Below are 13,822 nucleotides of genomic sequence, written 5' to 3' on the forward strand. Positions count from 1 at the left end.
TAAATGGACTTGAGTTTGTAAAGCACTTCTCTGGCCTTCTTTACTTATCAAAGGGCTTTTACACCGTACGCCACAGACCAAGCAGCAGGAGCACCTTGGGATGTTTTGCCCAAGGACACTTGGGACATGGCTGCAGGAGCTGGGGATCAAACCCCCGACCTTCCGTTTGAGGAACAACCGACTTTACCAACTAAGCCCCAGCTGTCTACAAATAAAAGTATCTGTCGATGTGTTTGATAAACGATCAGATGTTACACATGAAATTCTAAACAATGTTTTAAACTAACACATCTCACTGCATCATGAGTGGCTACATTTTGAGCTTGAGTGGGGAATAAATCGTTCACCACTCTGAGGGGTCAAGTGTGACTAAACATTTTCAGCAGCACAAATGCTTGTTGACACAGGAAGGTAAAAACTGCTGCTAACACTCAGCAGGTGCAGAGTTAGAAATGAAGTGCAGCATGAGTCATCATCAGCTTGTAGCTATGAAGCTACTTTTCAAAGTGAAATCAAACATTATCGGAGGTGTTTCAAGATCAGTTCAACATCATTTCTCAACCATTATACACACACACAGCTGCTGTCAGTTGAGGAGACGAGCTGGCTCAAACATTTGAATAACTCATATTCACTTCTTTTCCCATTACCTGATCATAGCTAAACTGTTAATTAAATCCCTTTTGGAAAAGCTCAGGCACATTTAGAACGAGCAACACGTTGTCAGTAAAACGTCACAGCTTTTCAAATAGCTCGGGATTTGATTGACTTCAGTCAATGAATTGACCTTGTATATATTTGGGACAGGCCATAAGTAAGGCCATTCTTCAAACAAGACCTGTGGACAGCAAAGAAGGGAAAGACTAAACATCAACATTTAACCGAGTACAAAATGATGATGTAAAGTACAAAATAACTAATCACTGGTTTGATGTTGTTTTTTAAGAGAGCATGGCTGGTACGCATTTTTCTGTCTTTCTTGCACAGATGTTGAGGTTCTTTGTCATTTTATTCCATTCTTACACAGTTTTGTCGTATTATTGAGCCATAAACACTTTGAACAGTAAACATAAAGAGGGCTCTAATTAAAACCGAGTCAAAATCAGCAGCAACACTGGGCTAGTAAAAGGGGCCAAAGGGCTTTAAAAAGAGATGAGCTTGGGACGCTGGTAGCTTTGTGGTTTTGCAGTGCATTGTGGGTTCATATCCGACTTCTGCCCTTTGGCTGCGTACCATCCCACACTATCTCCTCCCGACATTTCCTTGTCTCTCTTCAGCTGTCCGTTCTAATGAAGGTAAGAATGCCCCGAAGAAAATATCTTAAAAAAATAAAGAAATTGAGTTTTACTGTGCTCATTTTTCATTCGTTCTACACATCTTATGACATGTTGGTTTTCCCACCTCCATAAAGACTTGATGGCATCTTCCTCACAAGACATCAGTGTAATATTACAAGGCTTGTTTGACTCGTATATAAACGCCGTCTCTTGGCTTTTATTGCTGTTTATTTTGCCAGCTCACAGTGTGTATATTCTGTCCAGGGGTTCTGTGAATGACGGGGAGGGGTTGTTTGCCAGTTGGCTGTCACAGTTGGTGATTCACTCGCCACATCTGATCACCGTCAGAGTGGGAATCATTCAGTGAAATATTCATGACAAACTGTAACCACACAGAGTAAGACACAACCACAGCAGCAGTAAAAACAAACAGTACGAGATGATTCGGTTTGGTAAGCCTCGTTGGTTTTAGTATTTGACTTTCGTCAACAGGGATGAAGAAGTTTTCTCTTATAATGAAACCTTTTATATTCAGCAGCGAGAGTGTCAAACGCAGTTAAATAATAGCGATGATTAGCTTGGGATTTCTGCTTTAAATAGGCTAAGAATAATAAACTGAGTTTTGCTCTTGGGTACTAATTGGGCATGCAACCTCCTGAAGGGTCTGGGAGACAAATACTTAACAGGGACTGGAGGGCTCTGAGACTGAGTCAAGAACAAGAACATAATAAATAGCCCTAAAAAATCCTTATCTTGTGTAAAGGGGGCATGTCACTCACTTAAACCATAACACCCAGATGGTTAGAGCCGTAACAAAAGGATACAAATCTGAATTATGAATGAGTTGAAGTTATTTGGTCTTCTACATAGAGACGTTTTTCTTCTAATCACAGTAATGAAAATAACCTTTCAGAGGGGGTCTTGACCGCTCTGTATTTAAAATCAAGAGTTCACCCAGTCCGAGACCGACACAAGACCGAGTACCACAACAATAGTTTAGACAAGGGGCATCAGCATAAAATTAAAACCAAAATAAAAAACGTGTTTTATTGTTCGTCTTGTCTCTTCATTGTCTTTGACATGCTTGCTTTTGTCTTTTCTGTTATTGTTCTGGTTCAAAATCTAAATAATGGCACTCTTTCTGGTTCCCACATTGATGTTTGTGCTCCATTAAAAATTGAGGCACCACTCTTATTGCATAAACATATACCATGTACCACTGAAACCTCACGTGAACCCTTGCAGTTGTTTTTCTGCACTACATCAAACCTAAAGCAGCTGTGAGGAACCGTTTCTTTTAGTGCTGTTTGTGGCGTTCCCTGTGGACAGAGCGGTGCATACCTCTCCTGTCCTGTGCATGCTCGAGTAGTAAACTCTTTGAAAAAAGGCTTTTCTTTACCTTCCTAACACACTTTAAAACATGGCCTGGAGAAATGTAACAAAGGCTCCTTTGGTCCCAGAGCTTTAAATCGCTACAGCGGATTACGGCCGCTGTGGTTGACAAAAAATTGTTTAAAATGAAGACTGTTTCCAAACCAGTTTAACGGAGAGTTTAAAGTGGGAGGCTGTGGCTCAGTTGGGGGTTCAATCCCCAGCTTTTGCAGCAGCACGTCGATGTGAAATGTTTGTGAATGGGATTAGTTACTTCTGATGGTGACTTTACATTAGAACCTCTGCCATCAGTGTGTGAATGTGTAGGTGTGACCTGCGGTGTAAAAGAGCTTTGAATAGTCAGAAGAACCGCTGTACAAGCTCATGTCTATTTAAACATGTTCAATGACTTTCTAACGTAACATGTCAACGTATCATTTTGTAATTAAATTAGGCTTGGGCACCTGTAAGAAACCTTCTTGGCTCGAAAAAAAAAGAGAAGTTACAGCATGTGGAAATGCAGACCTCAATTTTCCGTTGACCTTCCTTTGTCAAAACTCGCCCTTAAAAACAAACATGATGTATCTTGTCTGTGCTTTGTTACGCCTTATTTTGTTGTGATTGCCTCATTTTGTGTCAGTGTTTTTATATCTAACCTTGAAAGGAAGTAGCTTGGCGGCCATGTTGTATCTGCCGATGAAGGCCTATCTGGCTGAAACATGTTGCCATGTTTTAATGAACCTCTAACTCAAAAGAATTAAAGACTTTTTATACTTAACTCTCTGAGAGCCTCAGGCTTCTTAGCTGGATACAATGGACTGTGTTTAAATACAATAGGCTGCACTTTCTCTTTCTCCTGGATCCAGCTATAGTCTGGATACATATATAATAATGAGACAGGGTCAAACTGAATGAGGTTACTCTAAGATGAACTGCTGACCATTTTTCATAACTTATTAGCATCTAAGACAAGCTCAAGGAAGGTGAGAGTTTCAAAGGTCCCTTTAAATCCTCGCCCGTGACAGCGACTCACCTGAGTGAATCAGGAGGGACTTTCACAGAGGCCAGGCTGACATGGGTCAGGCTGAAAGCCGAGCTGAAGAACTGGCGGAAGGTCGGCAGTGAATCTCTCGCTTTCCTGGAGGAGATGAGTGAAAAAGAAAGACATTTTAAAGTTTGTGAAGATAAATAATGGATCCCAAGCAGGCAGTCAGACACAGGGAGAGAGAATGAAAGGAGGCGAGAGAACGACGAGAACAGATAAGAGCGTGCTGGAGACAGGAGGGCAGCTGACAGAAGAACCTGATACGCTGAGAGAAACTGACAGGTGAAAAACGGGAAAGGAGCATCAGAGTGAGAGAGAGAGATGGAAAAGAAAGACTGAAGCAGACAGATGCTGCCTCTGATATTAAGGTCAGTATTATATCAACGAGAGGGTGAAGCCTGCATTCATTACTGTCACCAGTTAAAAGGTAACATTGACCAATTATCCAACCATCTGCTGGGCTCATACAGTACATTAACCTGTCATCAGAGGAAGGACGGAGAATATGTCTGAACGTGTGTGTGTGTGTCTGTGTGTGTATGTAACATCCCTCTGAGCCACAACACATTAGGGGACCATCTATCAGCCTACACAGGAGGGATGTAGTACACCGGTTCAGATCTGTGTTTGAAACTTGTCAAAGCAGACAATCTGCTATTTCAGCCCCCACAGCACAAATAATTCCCCACAGAAGGAAGAAAAGATGGAGGGGTCTGGATACCACAGGGGGAAGTGATTACAGCATGAGAGGCAAAAAGAAAGAGAGAGAGAGAGAGAGAGAGAGAGAGAGAGAGAGAGAGAGAGAGAGAGAGAGGGAAGGAGGATGACTTCATCCTCCAGGAACAAAAATATGGATAAAATATTACTTTCTACTGCTCCTCACGCAGTTAGGGACGTCTACAACACAATCTTAACTGTATGAGTAAACAGGAACTGCTACTGAAAGTTTTCGTATGTGCTGCTGAGATAAAAATGTGACGTTACTCGGATAAATCATCCCTAAACAAGTTCTCTTCCTCCGGTCGCTTGTTCATCTAAACAACGGTCAACTCAGTTGGTTTTCGTATGGAGTGTGGGGGGGCGTAGCAGAGACAATCACTCTGAAGAGCCTTGACAGTGTGAGAGCCCCCTGGTGGCGGAATTTACACAATGTGTGTTTTAATGTCTTTTAATATGTTCCTGTTCATAAACTTCATTGTAAAAGTCGTCCATCAGCGATAAAAGAAATTATGACATGGCTCTCTTCAATTTCATGATGATAGACTGGCACAGGAATGAGTCCTAAACCCAGAAGTGAGTTAGCATTTTAGCTCCATGGGTTCTAAACTCTAGAAGTCAATGAGAATTTTCACTGGGTTTGTAATTAGACGCCTGATTTAAGGTCTGTGGTTAACACAAGCTTAAGAGATGTTGATGTTTTTAGACAAGATAAACAATGTTAGCTATGAACCCCACTTGTGAATTTTAAAGTTTTTACAACGCCGGTTGCTAACAAGTCGCTAAATGAGACTGGTTTTCTGAGACATTAAACGCCATTACGCCAGGAACTCTCTCACGAATCTGCCTTACAGCCTATAGTCATGTTTTTCACTGCTCTTGCAAACATTAGATTAATGAACAAGTTATTAAGCTAAAGTTTTGCTAGCTTGTCAAAACCGCCGATTAGATCGATGAAGCATAACGGTCGTGACTTCAAAATCTGACGTCCTCTGTGTAGTTCGCATGTAGCATAACATTAGCTTTTTACTTCTCTCTGCTGCATCAGTGCTTTAAATTTCAAATGAAAGGGTGTTCATCTGTAATTATTATACTGAACAAAACAGCTAAGCATCAGAAATGTGTGTTTGCCACAGAGTTTATTTTCTGCAATGATCCAAAATCCAATGCAAAAATACCATCTGCGAATTCTCAGTGGACCCCATGGAGAAGCTACTTCCGGGATGGTCTACAAAAATACGTCCTCACTTTTCAATCTATAATCTCATGGCGTCACTTTCATGACAGACATTCTGACTTGTAGCTTAATAAAGTGCAGGTGGAAACAGAGCTGTTAATGAAGGCTGAGTGAAAAGGATCCAGTGATGAATGTTATCAACCACAGCTCTGTGTTTTATGCTGTGACATGCCAAAGTGTCTGCGAACACCCCCAACATTTCTTCTAATGTTGTCTCTGATTGGTCAAGACTTCTTGCGAAGATTAAACAGTGCAATTATTTGATTCTAATATATCTACCAGCATATCATAGATGAGTGGAGGAATAGAGAAAAATAAAAAACTGTACAGCCATTCAAGCTGCTCTGTGAGGCTGTTCACAAACACTGCTTTGAATAAATAGCTATCATCAGCATGCAAATGTTCCCACAATGACAAAGCTAAATACTGACTTGGGGCCAAAGCGCACTTTCTAATTTAAGCATATGAGCTTAATAACAGTGGCTGTTTGGAACTTCAAACAAAGTGCAGCTATAAATGGGAATTTTGATAATTGTGTAGGTCCCTCTCCTAAAGGGATGCACATAGCTGAGTTTACAAATGTTCACTTTAAGCTGGAACTGGAGAGATCTTGGTAATCGTATATTATTACAATTCATCTTCTGGGCACCTTGAATGTTTGTACTAATGTATAAATGTTTCCCTCCTTTACACATTGTGATATAAGACTCTGGACTGTTGAGATGAACCAGCGTCTTCTCAGACAGATGGACTTCTGCTATACCGCTAGCATGCTAACTCAATCAATTATTATTTGTATGAGACTAAGTAGTTTTACCTCAAGACGCTTTACAAAAATAGCAGGTCTAGACCTTACTCTTCTGTGCTACATTATTACCAAAGACCTAGCAATAATCCATCATTAGCACTAACAAACATTTAGCAGGTCACAGTAGCAAGAAAAAAAACTCCCTTCAAGAGGCAGAAACCTCGAGCAGAACCAGACTCAAGAAGAGTCTGCTGAGACTGTGTTGAGGTTGTGAGGTTATAGAGGGAGATGCTAAACTAGAGAGAAACGAAGCAACAATGAAAAAAACAGATTTCTAGCTATGATACCACTATTTTTATTCTAAAATCATCTGAATTCTTTCTTTGGATACTCGTTTTTATACTTGTTTCAAATCTATGTGAACGGATTCCTGACCAACTAAACAGTTTTCAGCAACTTCAAACTTCAACCTCAGCAGTTTCAAAAACAAAACAAACAAGCTCAGACTGCTGAACTTTAAGTGTTTAAAAGTTCTATAACTTCTTTAAAAGGCTTATTTTTAAAGGGTCAAGATTTAAATTTCAAATGTTTCAACTGCACACATCAGTTCTCTCTCTACAAGCTGTTTTCATTGTTGTCATCTTTATGTTGTTTGTTTAAAGCCCTTGAATTAACTTTCAACATCACTAATGCAAATTCAGCCTAAAAAGCTACATGGCTTGCCTTTAGCAGCAGATTCTGCCTGAACCTCTCTGACATTGTAGCAGAAAGCTGCTCCGCTCTCTCCTCTCTCATTACTGAGCCTTTGTTGCCATGTGCCCATGTGTTTGGCACAGCTGTTTAATAGGGATGAGATGGCGGTAATGTGACCGGCTGAGAATATAATGAATAATCACTACACCCCTCCAATTTCTCTTCCGCTTCACAGGATCTCTTTGTGCATATTGCACCGTGAGTGTAAGCCCTTATTGTCCTTGTGTGCACATGACCCGGCGCTTCTCACTGATTGTGCTGTTAAAATAAGACTTTCATTTTAGACTTGCAAAGTTGGCTCGTCGTATGACAGTAATATCAGACACAATTAGCTTGTGGGAGATGCTAATTGCGAGGCGTGCATTTGCTCACACCATCACAAAAGTAATGTATTCCTTGAACGGCAGTATATGCGCTTCTCCAGCTTTAAGTCAAATTTATGGGCGAGCCAGGCTTTCATAATGCTCTGGCGTTCATCCCACAAAGTTGAAACCATTTGAACTTGGTTAAAGATAAAACTGTATGTAATACGATGAAAAGAAAATGAACAAAAAAAGACAGATAAGGAAGAGAAATACTGTCGCAGGAGAAATTCAGTCATGAGGGCGGAAAAATGAAAACGGTCGTAAAGAATGGGCAAAGTGGGAGGCGAAAAAAGAGCCAAGACGACGATATTAAGATAGTGTGGGGAAAGTCGGAAGCTACATTACAGGCCGCTGTCACTGCCACTGTGATAACCTCCTCCCTGTGTGAGGAAGACCGGCTCGTCTTTGAACCATTTGTAATGTTTAGCATACAGGCTGTCAGGACTCCACTGATACTGAATGGCTTCTGTCGCATACGTACAAACCAAGTCACTGTCTCTCTTACTGAACCCTGTCGCCATGGAGCTGTGTCAGCAGCTTGTTACCACACGTGTGTGCGCGTGTGTGTCTGTGTGTGTGTGTGTGCGTAACAGAATCTACATCGACTGCTCATTGTTACTCGAAAGTGACATCTCTCTGTGAGAGTCTGACGGGCGAGCATGCAGTTCCATATTCATGAAACTGCACCCGGTGGGTTCTTATCAGCTCGGTTCAGCTTTGTGGCTCCATGTTGACACCACAAAACAGCGGCCGTCTGACCGGCATCACAGAGTCCACGGGCATTTACTACCAGAAGTCATGACCCAACAGGAGGCAGGATGGATTATGAAGGGGAGGATGAAAAAAGGGAAGGCCGGAAGGGGTGCAAAGGGTACAAGCAGGAAGAGGATGAAAGCTGGAATAACTAGACAGGGAGGAGGATTTATAAGGAGAGAGAAGAAGAAGGAGGACAGAGTCAAGGAGACATTAGGGAAGAGGAGAGGAGAGACGGAAAGATAAAAAGCAGACACACATGACAGATCAGCAGCGAGTATGGACGTCTCTTAACAGGATGCAACAGCTCCAACGTCAGCAAACATTCACATCATGAAGACACAAATTAAAGAAAGGAAAGGTGTCAATCGGGAGTGTACACAGACAGGGAAACAGTAGAAGATGGATTGAGAGATACAGTAGAAACAAGGAAACAGACAGAGCGAGGAAAAAAGATGCAAGCGTGTGAGCCTTGGGGATTGGAACAATAATTCCCTTCCTGTCTAAAATTAGTCTCATTTTTCACCAACTTCTCTCTCTATTACTGTGAAATGTAATATGCTGAGCAGGGAAGCTCCCGGGCTCCTTGGGGAACTGACATGATGAGAGCTGGAGACGCTATCTGCCTGCTAGCTAGGTAAACACCGCGAACACATCGCTACACCCACACACATTCATACATTTCCTCACAAAACAAAACAACAACAAAAAAAAAAACCTGTGGGCATGCTAACAACTGCTTGACAGATGGAAAAAAACTTGTTAGCAAACAGAGATGTGTACGTAAAAGAGAAAGAGTGAAACACATCCTATACACACACAGACACACATAAGCTGTGAGCCAGAACAAATGAGAGGAGAGCGAGCAGAGCGTGCACGCTAATTACGTCAATGAGGTCCAGGGCTAAACACTAATCTACAGCAGAAAATAAATGATGATGTTCGCTCTGCTCGGAGCCACCTCACTGGAATTCCTCCAGAGCTGTTTGGCTGAGTCAGAAGGAGGGGAAGAAGAAAAGACGCTGCATCAGAGGTTTTTACACGTAAAAGTGAGCGCCCACCTGTGAGAGAAGGAGTTCTTGGACAGGTTCAGGTAGGAGAGGTCAGCGCAGCAGCCTCGCAGCAACGCCCCAAACAACTGGCAGAGAAACACAGAGACAAATGGCTAGAAAATATGTTCACTCACAGAGGATGCAAGTGTGTTGTGTAACAGTTATTTTGGCTCCCGAACGCTGCACAAATGGTTATAGTAGAGATTTAAGCCGACACAAACGCGGTCTCGAGCAACATGAAAAATTGATGCGACCGTGTTTCTTTTTTTGTCCTTTTTTTTTTTTTTTTTTTGCCAAAGCCTCCTCCGTAAAAAAAATAACCCCAGCCTTATAGAGAGCATTAACATTGAGAATTTCATAGAAGCTTGATCCTGCAGATTTGTGTGAGGGGAAAAACAGGCCGATCTAAAAAGGGACACTCCAGTTGATCAAATCAGGACTTTTTTTTTTTTTTTTTTAATCAATTTGTTATAGGATGTTTTTGGCCTGTTTTTTGGACCGTCATATTTAGGCTTCTGAAAATAATCAAACATCATTTCTTAATATATTTAATGCCTAAAACGTCTCATTCGAGTGTGTCGAGCATCTGTAATATGTGGCCGCAAAAAGTCTGAGGGAGATCGAGGGAAGTTGCTGCAGGTAAAAAATAAACACGCAAATCTGTTCCGACTTCTTACTGGTAATCTGCTCCAGCTATATGCTTGACAAAAAGCACTGAAGCAAAGCTGTAACCATCAAATGCTCCTTTTATTCGAGAGTCTAAATTGTGGTGTCTCACTTTCACTGGAAAACACCGATAAGGGGATTTGGCTCAAGTACTCATTAACTTGGTGTCTAGACTTTGGCTGTGTTCGGTGGATACAGCTGTCGAGGATTACATCTACTCAAATACTATACGTCAGCACAATTCAAAGGTGTTTATATTTACTGGAACTTTATACCTCTACTCCACTACTTTTCAGAGGGTAGGTTTTAGACTGCATTACACTGACAGCTTTTACAGGAACCTTGATGTTTAAAAAGCCTTAAAAATCCTTGCTTTCCCTCAGTTACAATGACATTGACGTTGCACGCCGTGGTGATCAGTGTATAATCATGACCAAGTGGTTTGAGATCTCACCGTCTTAAGTTGAGCAGGAGAAACAGCAGTGTCAATCTTGAGACTGTGTTTTAAATTATTCAACATTTTTGGAGCATAAAAAGCTTAATGCAGGTTTTCCAAGTTCATTGTAAACCCGCGAGGCTTGAAGCATTAGTTAGACAGTCAGTCGAGCGAGTTTGGTTGGGTCCGGTGGGCCAGATCAGCATAGAAGTTATGTAAGATGTTGAAAGTCCCCTGAGGGATTTATAGACAAAAAGACGAGTGTTTCTCAGGCAGTAGACCAAACCACTTTGTTATACAGAATGCAATGAGTATTTTAAGGATCCCCGTTATGAATCTACGAGCAGTGATAAATTGAGTCTCAGCAGCATGCCTGTAAAGAATCTCCATAATTAGAGACAAAAAGACTACTTTGACGATACTTCAATAAACCGGGAACTTAGATCTTTTGCTTTAAAAAATAAAAACCTCAAGTGTCTGTCAAAGTTTACCAGTATAATTTTCAATGTTGTGCTTCAGTGTAAATAATTAATCGAGCCAAATAACAAAATAAATACAAATCAACTGTGATCCTTTCAAAACTGCTACCACTGAGCGTGGATATCTGTAGACTGTTAACATCCATGATCATGAATTTGATAAATAAAATTTTTTTGAATTTAGCTGAAATAAAAAATAAACATTTGTGGGTGATAAACGCATTCGGAAGATTATTAAAGCAAGTGTAGGTTTTTTACTAGTTGTACTTACAGTAGTAGTAAAGAATGTAAAATAACATTACGTGAATGAAGTATTATTAAAATATTACAATCTGCTAAAGAATGAACATATAGCTTCAGTTTCAGTTATTGTAAATATAGGCCCACAACTGATTCTTGTGGAACACATTTTTTCAGTAACTTTAAGTAGAGCCTGACTGGCCAGTTAACAGTTGTTTATTTTTATAGTTTTTTTTTTTATTTAAATCAATTTTACATTTTAAGAATGAATGAATAGACCAAGACACAGACTGTGTCAAAAGCTTTTGACAAATCAACATCATAATTGAGGCAATTTTAGGATTTCTCACCACTCCAGTAGCTCCAGCAGATATATGCAACATCATATTGAGATCTGTAGAAACTGTCTCTCTTTCTTTCTTTCCTTCGTTCTTTATAAGTATGTACATAGAGTGCTCATCTGCCAGAGAGTCTACCGATTCCCAATAGCAAGAGCAAACTAGCAATAAGATGTGCAATTATTTTAGAAATTCTGTCAGTGGAGCTGAAACCAAATGAGAAAAAAAGGAATTACTTACATTCCTCAATCTGTTATGTAGAATATCTATCAAATGTCAAGTTTTACATTAAAGATGGGAGAAAGACACTGAAACCTTGTGAATGATTGAAGTGTTCTGTCATCTGCAGTTTCCCTGCTTTTATGATCAATGTACATCATGCAGCAGCCATTCATCTATCATTCATCAAAGTGCATACCCAATCACCTCTCATCTTGTGACGATATGGCTCCCTTTCAAACTTCAGGCCTTTTAGAAATCACCTAAATTAATACTTTGGAAATGTTTGACTAATTAATCTTCAAATAAAGATGACAAACGTGTGTTTGTTGGACAGGAGAAAGCTCTAGGCTCAAATAAATTGGCATCAAAACCTAATTTCTGGTGAGCCTTTAAGTGGAATCTCATCATCACTCCAGAGAGGTTAAACCATCGGACAGATCAATTTTTCTCTGGCAGAGTGATCCATCAAGCAAACTGACTAATCGACCGTCATCGGAACATCAGCGCAGATTAAAACAGGAACTTATTAATTATTCAATCCAACAGGCCAACATTAAAAAAGACAGATTCTCCCTCAGACGGTTGAAGGAGAAATAACACTGAAAAAAAACCCCAGCAGGTATCACAGAGAGTCCTCTTTAAATCTCAAGGGGATTTTTAAAAAGATACGAGGTTTGAAAACTTGCAAACAAAGCAGAACGTATGCAATGATTCCGGTTCATGCACATAATTCAATACAAAATTCATGGCCCACATTTACGGGGCGGAAAGAGGAGGGTAAGTTTCATGAGCTGGACTATTACTTCCTGAAACGGATACCTGCCTGACATGCTGGCTGATCCGAGGGGTTTTAAAACGGCTCGAGTGAAGCACAGTAAGAAAAGACAGCTAACGCACGCAGAGTTAAACACTGGGGAATCTGATGAAGAAAAAAACCCAGTGGAAGCAATCTGACTCTGAACTTTGTTTTAAGTATAATCAAGAAACATCAAATATATCTCCAAAATAACTTAGAGTTCTCCAATGAAAAGTGTGACTGAAGTAAAGCAATATAAGCACTTGATCAAGATAAAGCTAATTTATCTACTCTATAGTAAAGCTTGACTGATGAATCGGCCAGCCGATAATATCGGCTGATAATAACACATCAGGTGAGCATCGGTTACTTTGATCACAGATATGTGCCGATATAACGAGATTTATTGAACAGTTAAATAGCATTTCATTTGAGTTTCATTGGATCACACAACCAGTTCTCTTTCCCCAGCAGAGTGTACTTTATGGATTAAAACAAGCGTTAACACTCTGAGCGTCATTTTGTGATGCTAATGATGTACATGCTCTGAATCCAGTAGATATTTTCTTGATTACATGTTTGTTTGTTTTTTCCCAAAGAGTTTGATGACTGCATATGAGGGATCAAAGCATGTTTAAATCTATATTTATAACTTATTTATCTCTACACATTAAAAAATAGATCTGAAAAAAGCTGGTCAGATTTTTTTTCTCTCCCCAGTATCAATAAAACACGAAACTGGCTCATCGGTTGGGTCCTGCTTTATAGAGTACAGAGAAGTTCATCATTCTCACGGATCAAATTGTCTTGAAGTATTTCAGCTTTTATACGCTTCAGTTTCAGAAACTGTCATTTAACACATTTACATTGAATCACGACTTCAGATGTCGGTTTGCATTGTAAGTGGCAGAGTGAGTCATTTACTCTCTGGATTTAAACTGCCTTCACACATAAACAGACTCACAGGGAACAACGCTTGAAAGTAACCCAGTAGTGTTTGTAATTGTGTCTCATTGATATTAGCCTCACTGTTCCACTGTTCACTCTGACAAAGCTGCTTCAGAGCTGTATGAAATTACTGCTAATGCAAGCTGATCATTCTCTCTGCTCATAGTTTACAAGCAAAACACAGAGTGGCTTTTATGTGCAGCAGGAAACACAATATGCTTCTCATTAAGGTTAGCAGTGTATGGCAGCCAGTGATGATCAGCGTTCCCCTGTAACCAAGGGTGTAGGTTTAAGTTTGACTTTGGTGGGGACATGAAATGAAGTATTTAAATGATGTATTATTTTGTACTGGGAATTAACTTAAACTATTAAAGAACAT

At 40.2% G+C, this 13,822-nt stretch overlaps 1 protein-coding gene across 6 annotated transcripts in view; it reads right to left on the bottom strand.

Annotated features, from left to right (window-relative positions):
* The window catches only part of carmil3 (capping protein regulator and myosin 1 linker 3), a 96,576-nt gene that overhangs the window by 36,064 nt on the left and 46,690 nt on the right, over positions 1 to 13,822 (bottom strand). For all 6 annotated transcript variants that reach the window (XM_079349438.1, XM_079349437.1, XM_079349436.1 and 3 more), the window contains 2 exons: positions 9,328 to 9,404; positions 3,682 to 3,786 (listed from right to left, as the gene is read on the bottom strand). In XM_079349438.1, the coding sequence (XP_079205564.1) occupies positions 3,682 to 3,786; positions 9,328 to 9,404 (182 nt within the window). The remainder of the gene's footprint in view (positions 1 to 3,681; positions 3,787 to 9,327; positions 9,405 to 13,822) is intronic.

The sequence above is a fragment of the Symphodus melops genome, assembly GCF_947650265.1.
Source record: "Symphodus melops genome assembly, chromosome: 7".
Classification (NCBI taxonomy): Eukaryota; Metazoa; Chordata; class Actinopteri; order Labriformes; family Labridae; genus Symphodus; species Symphodus melops.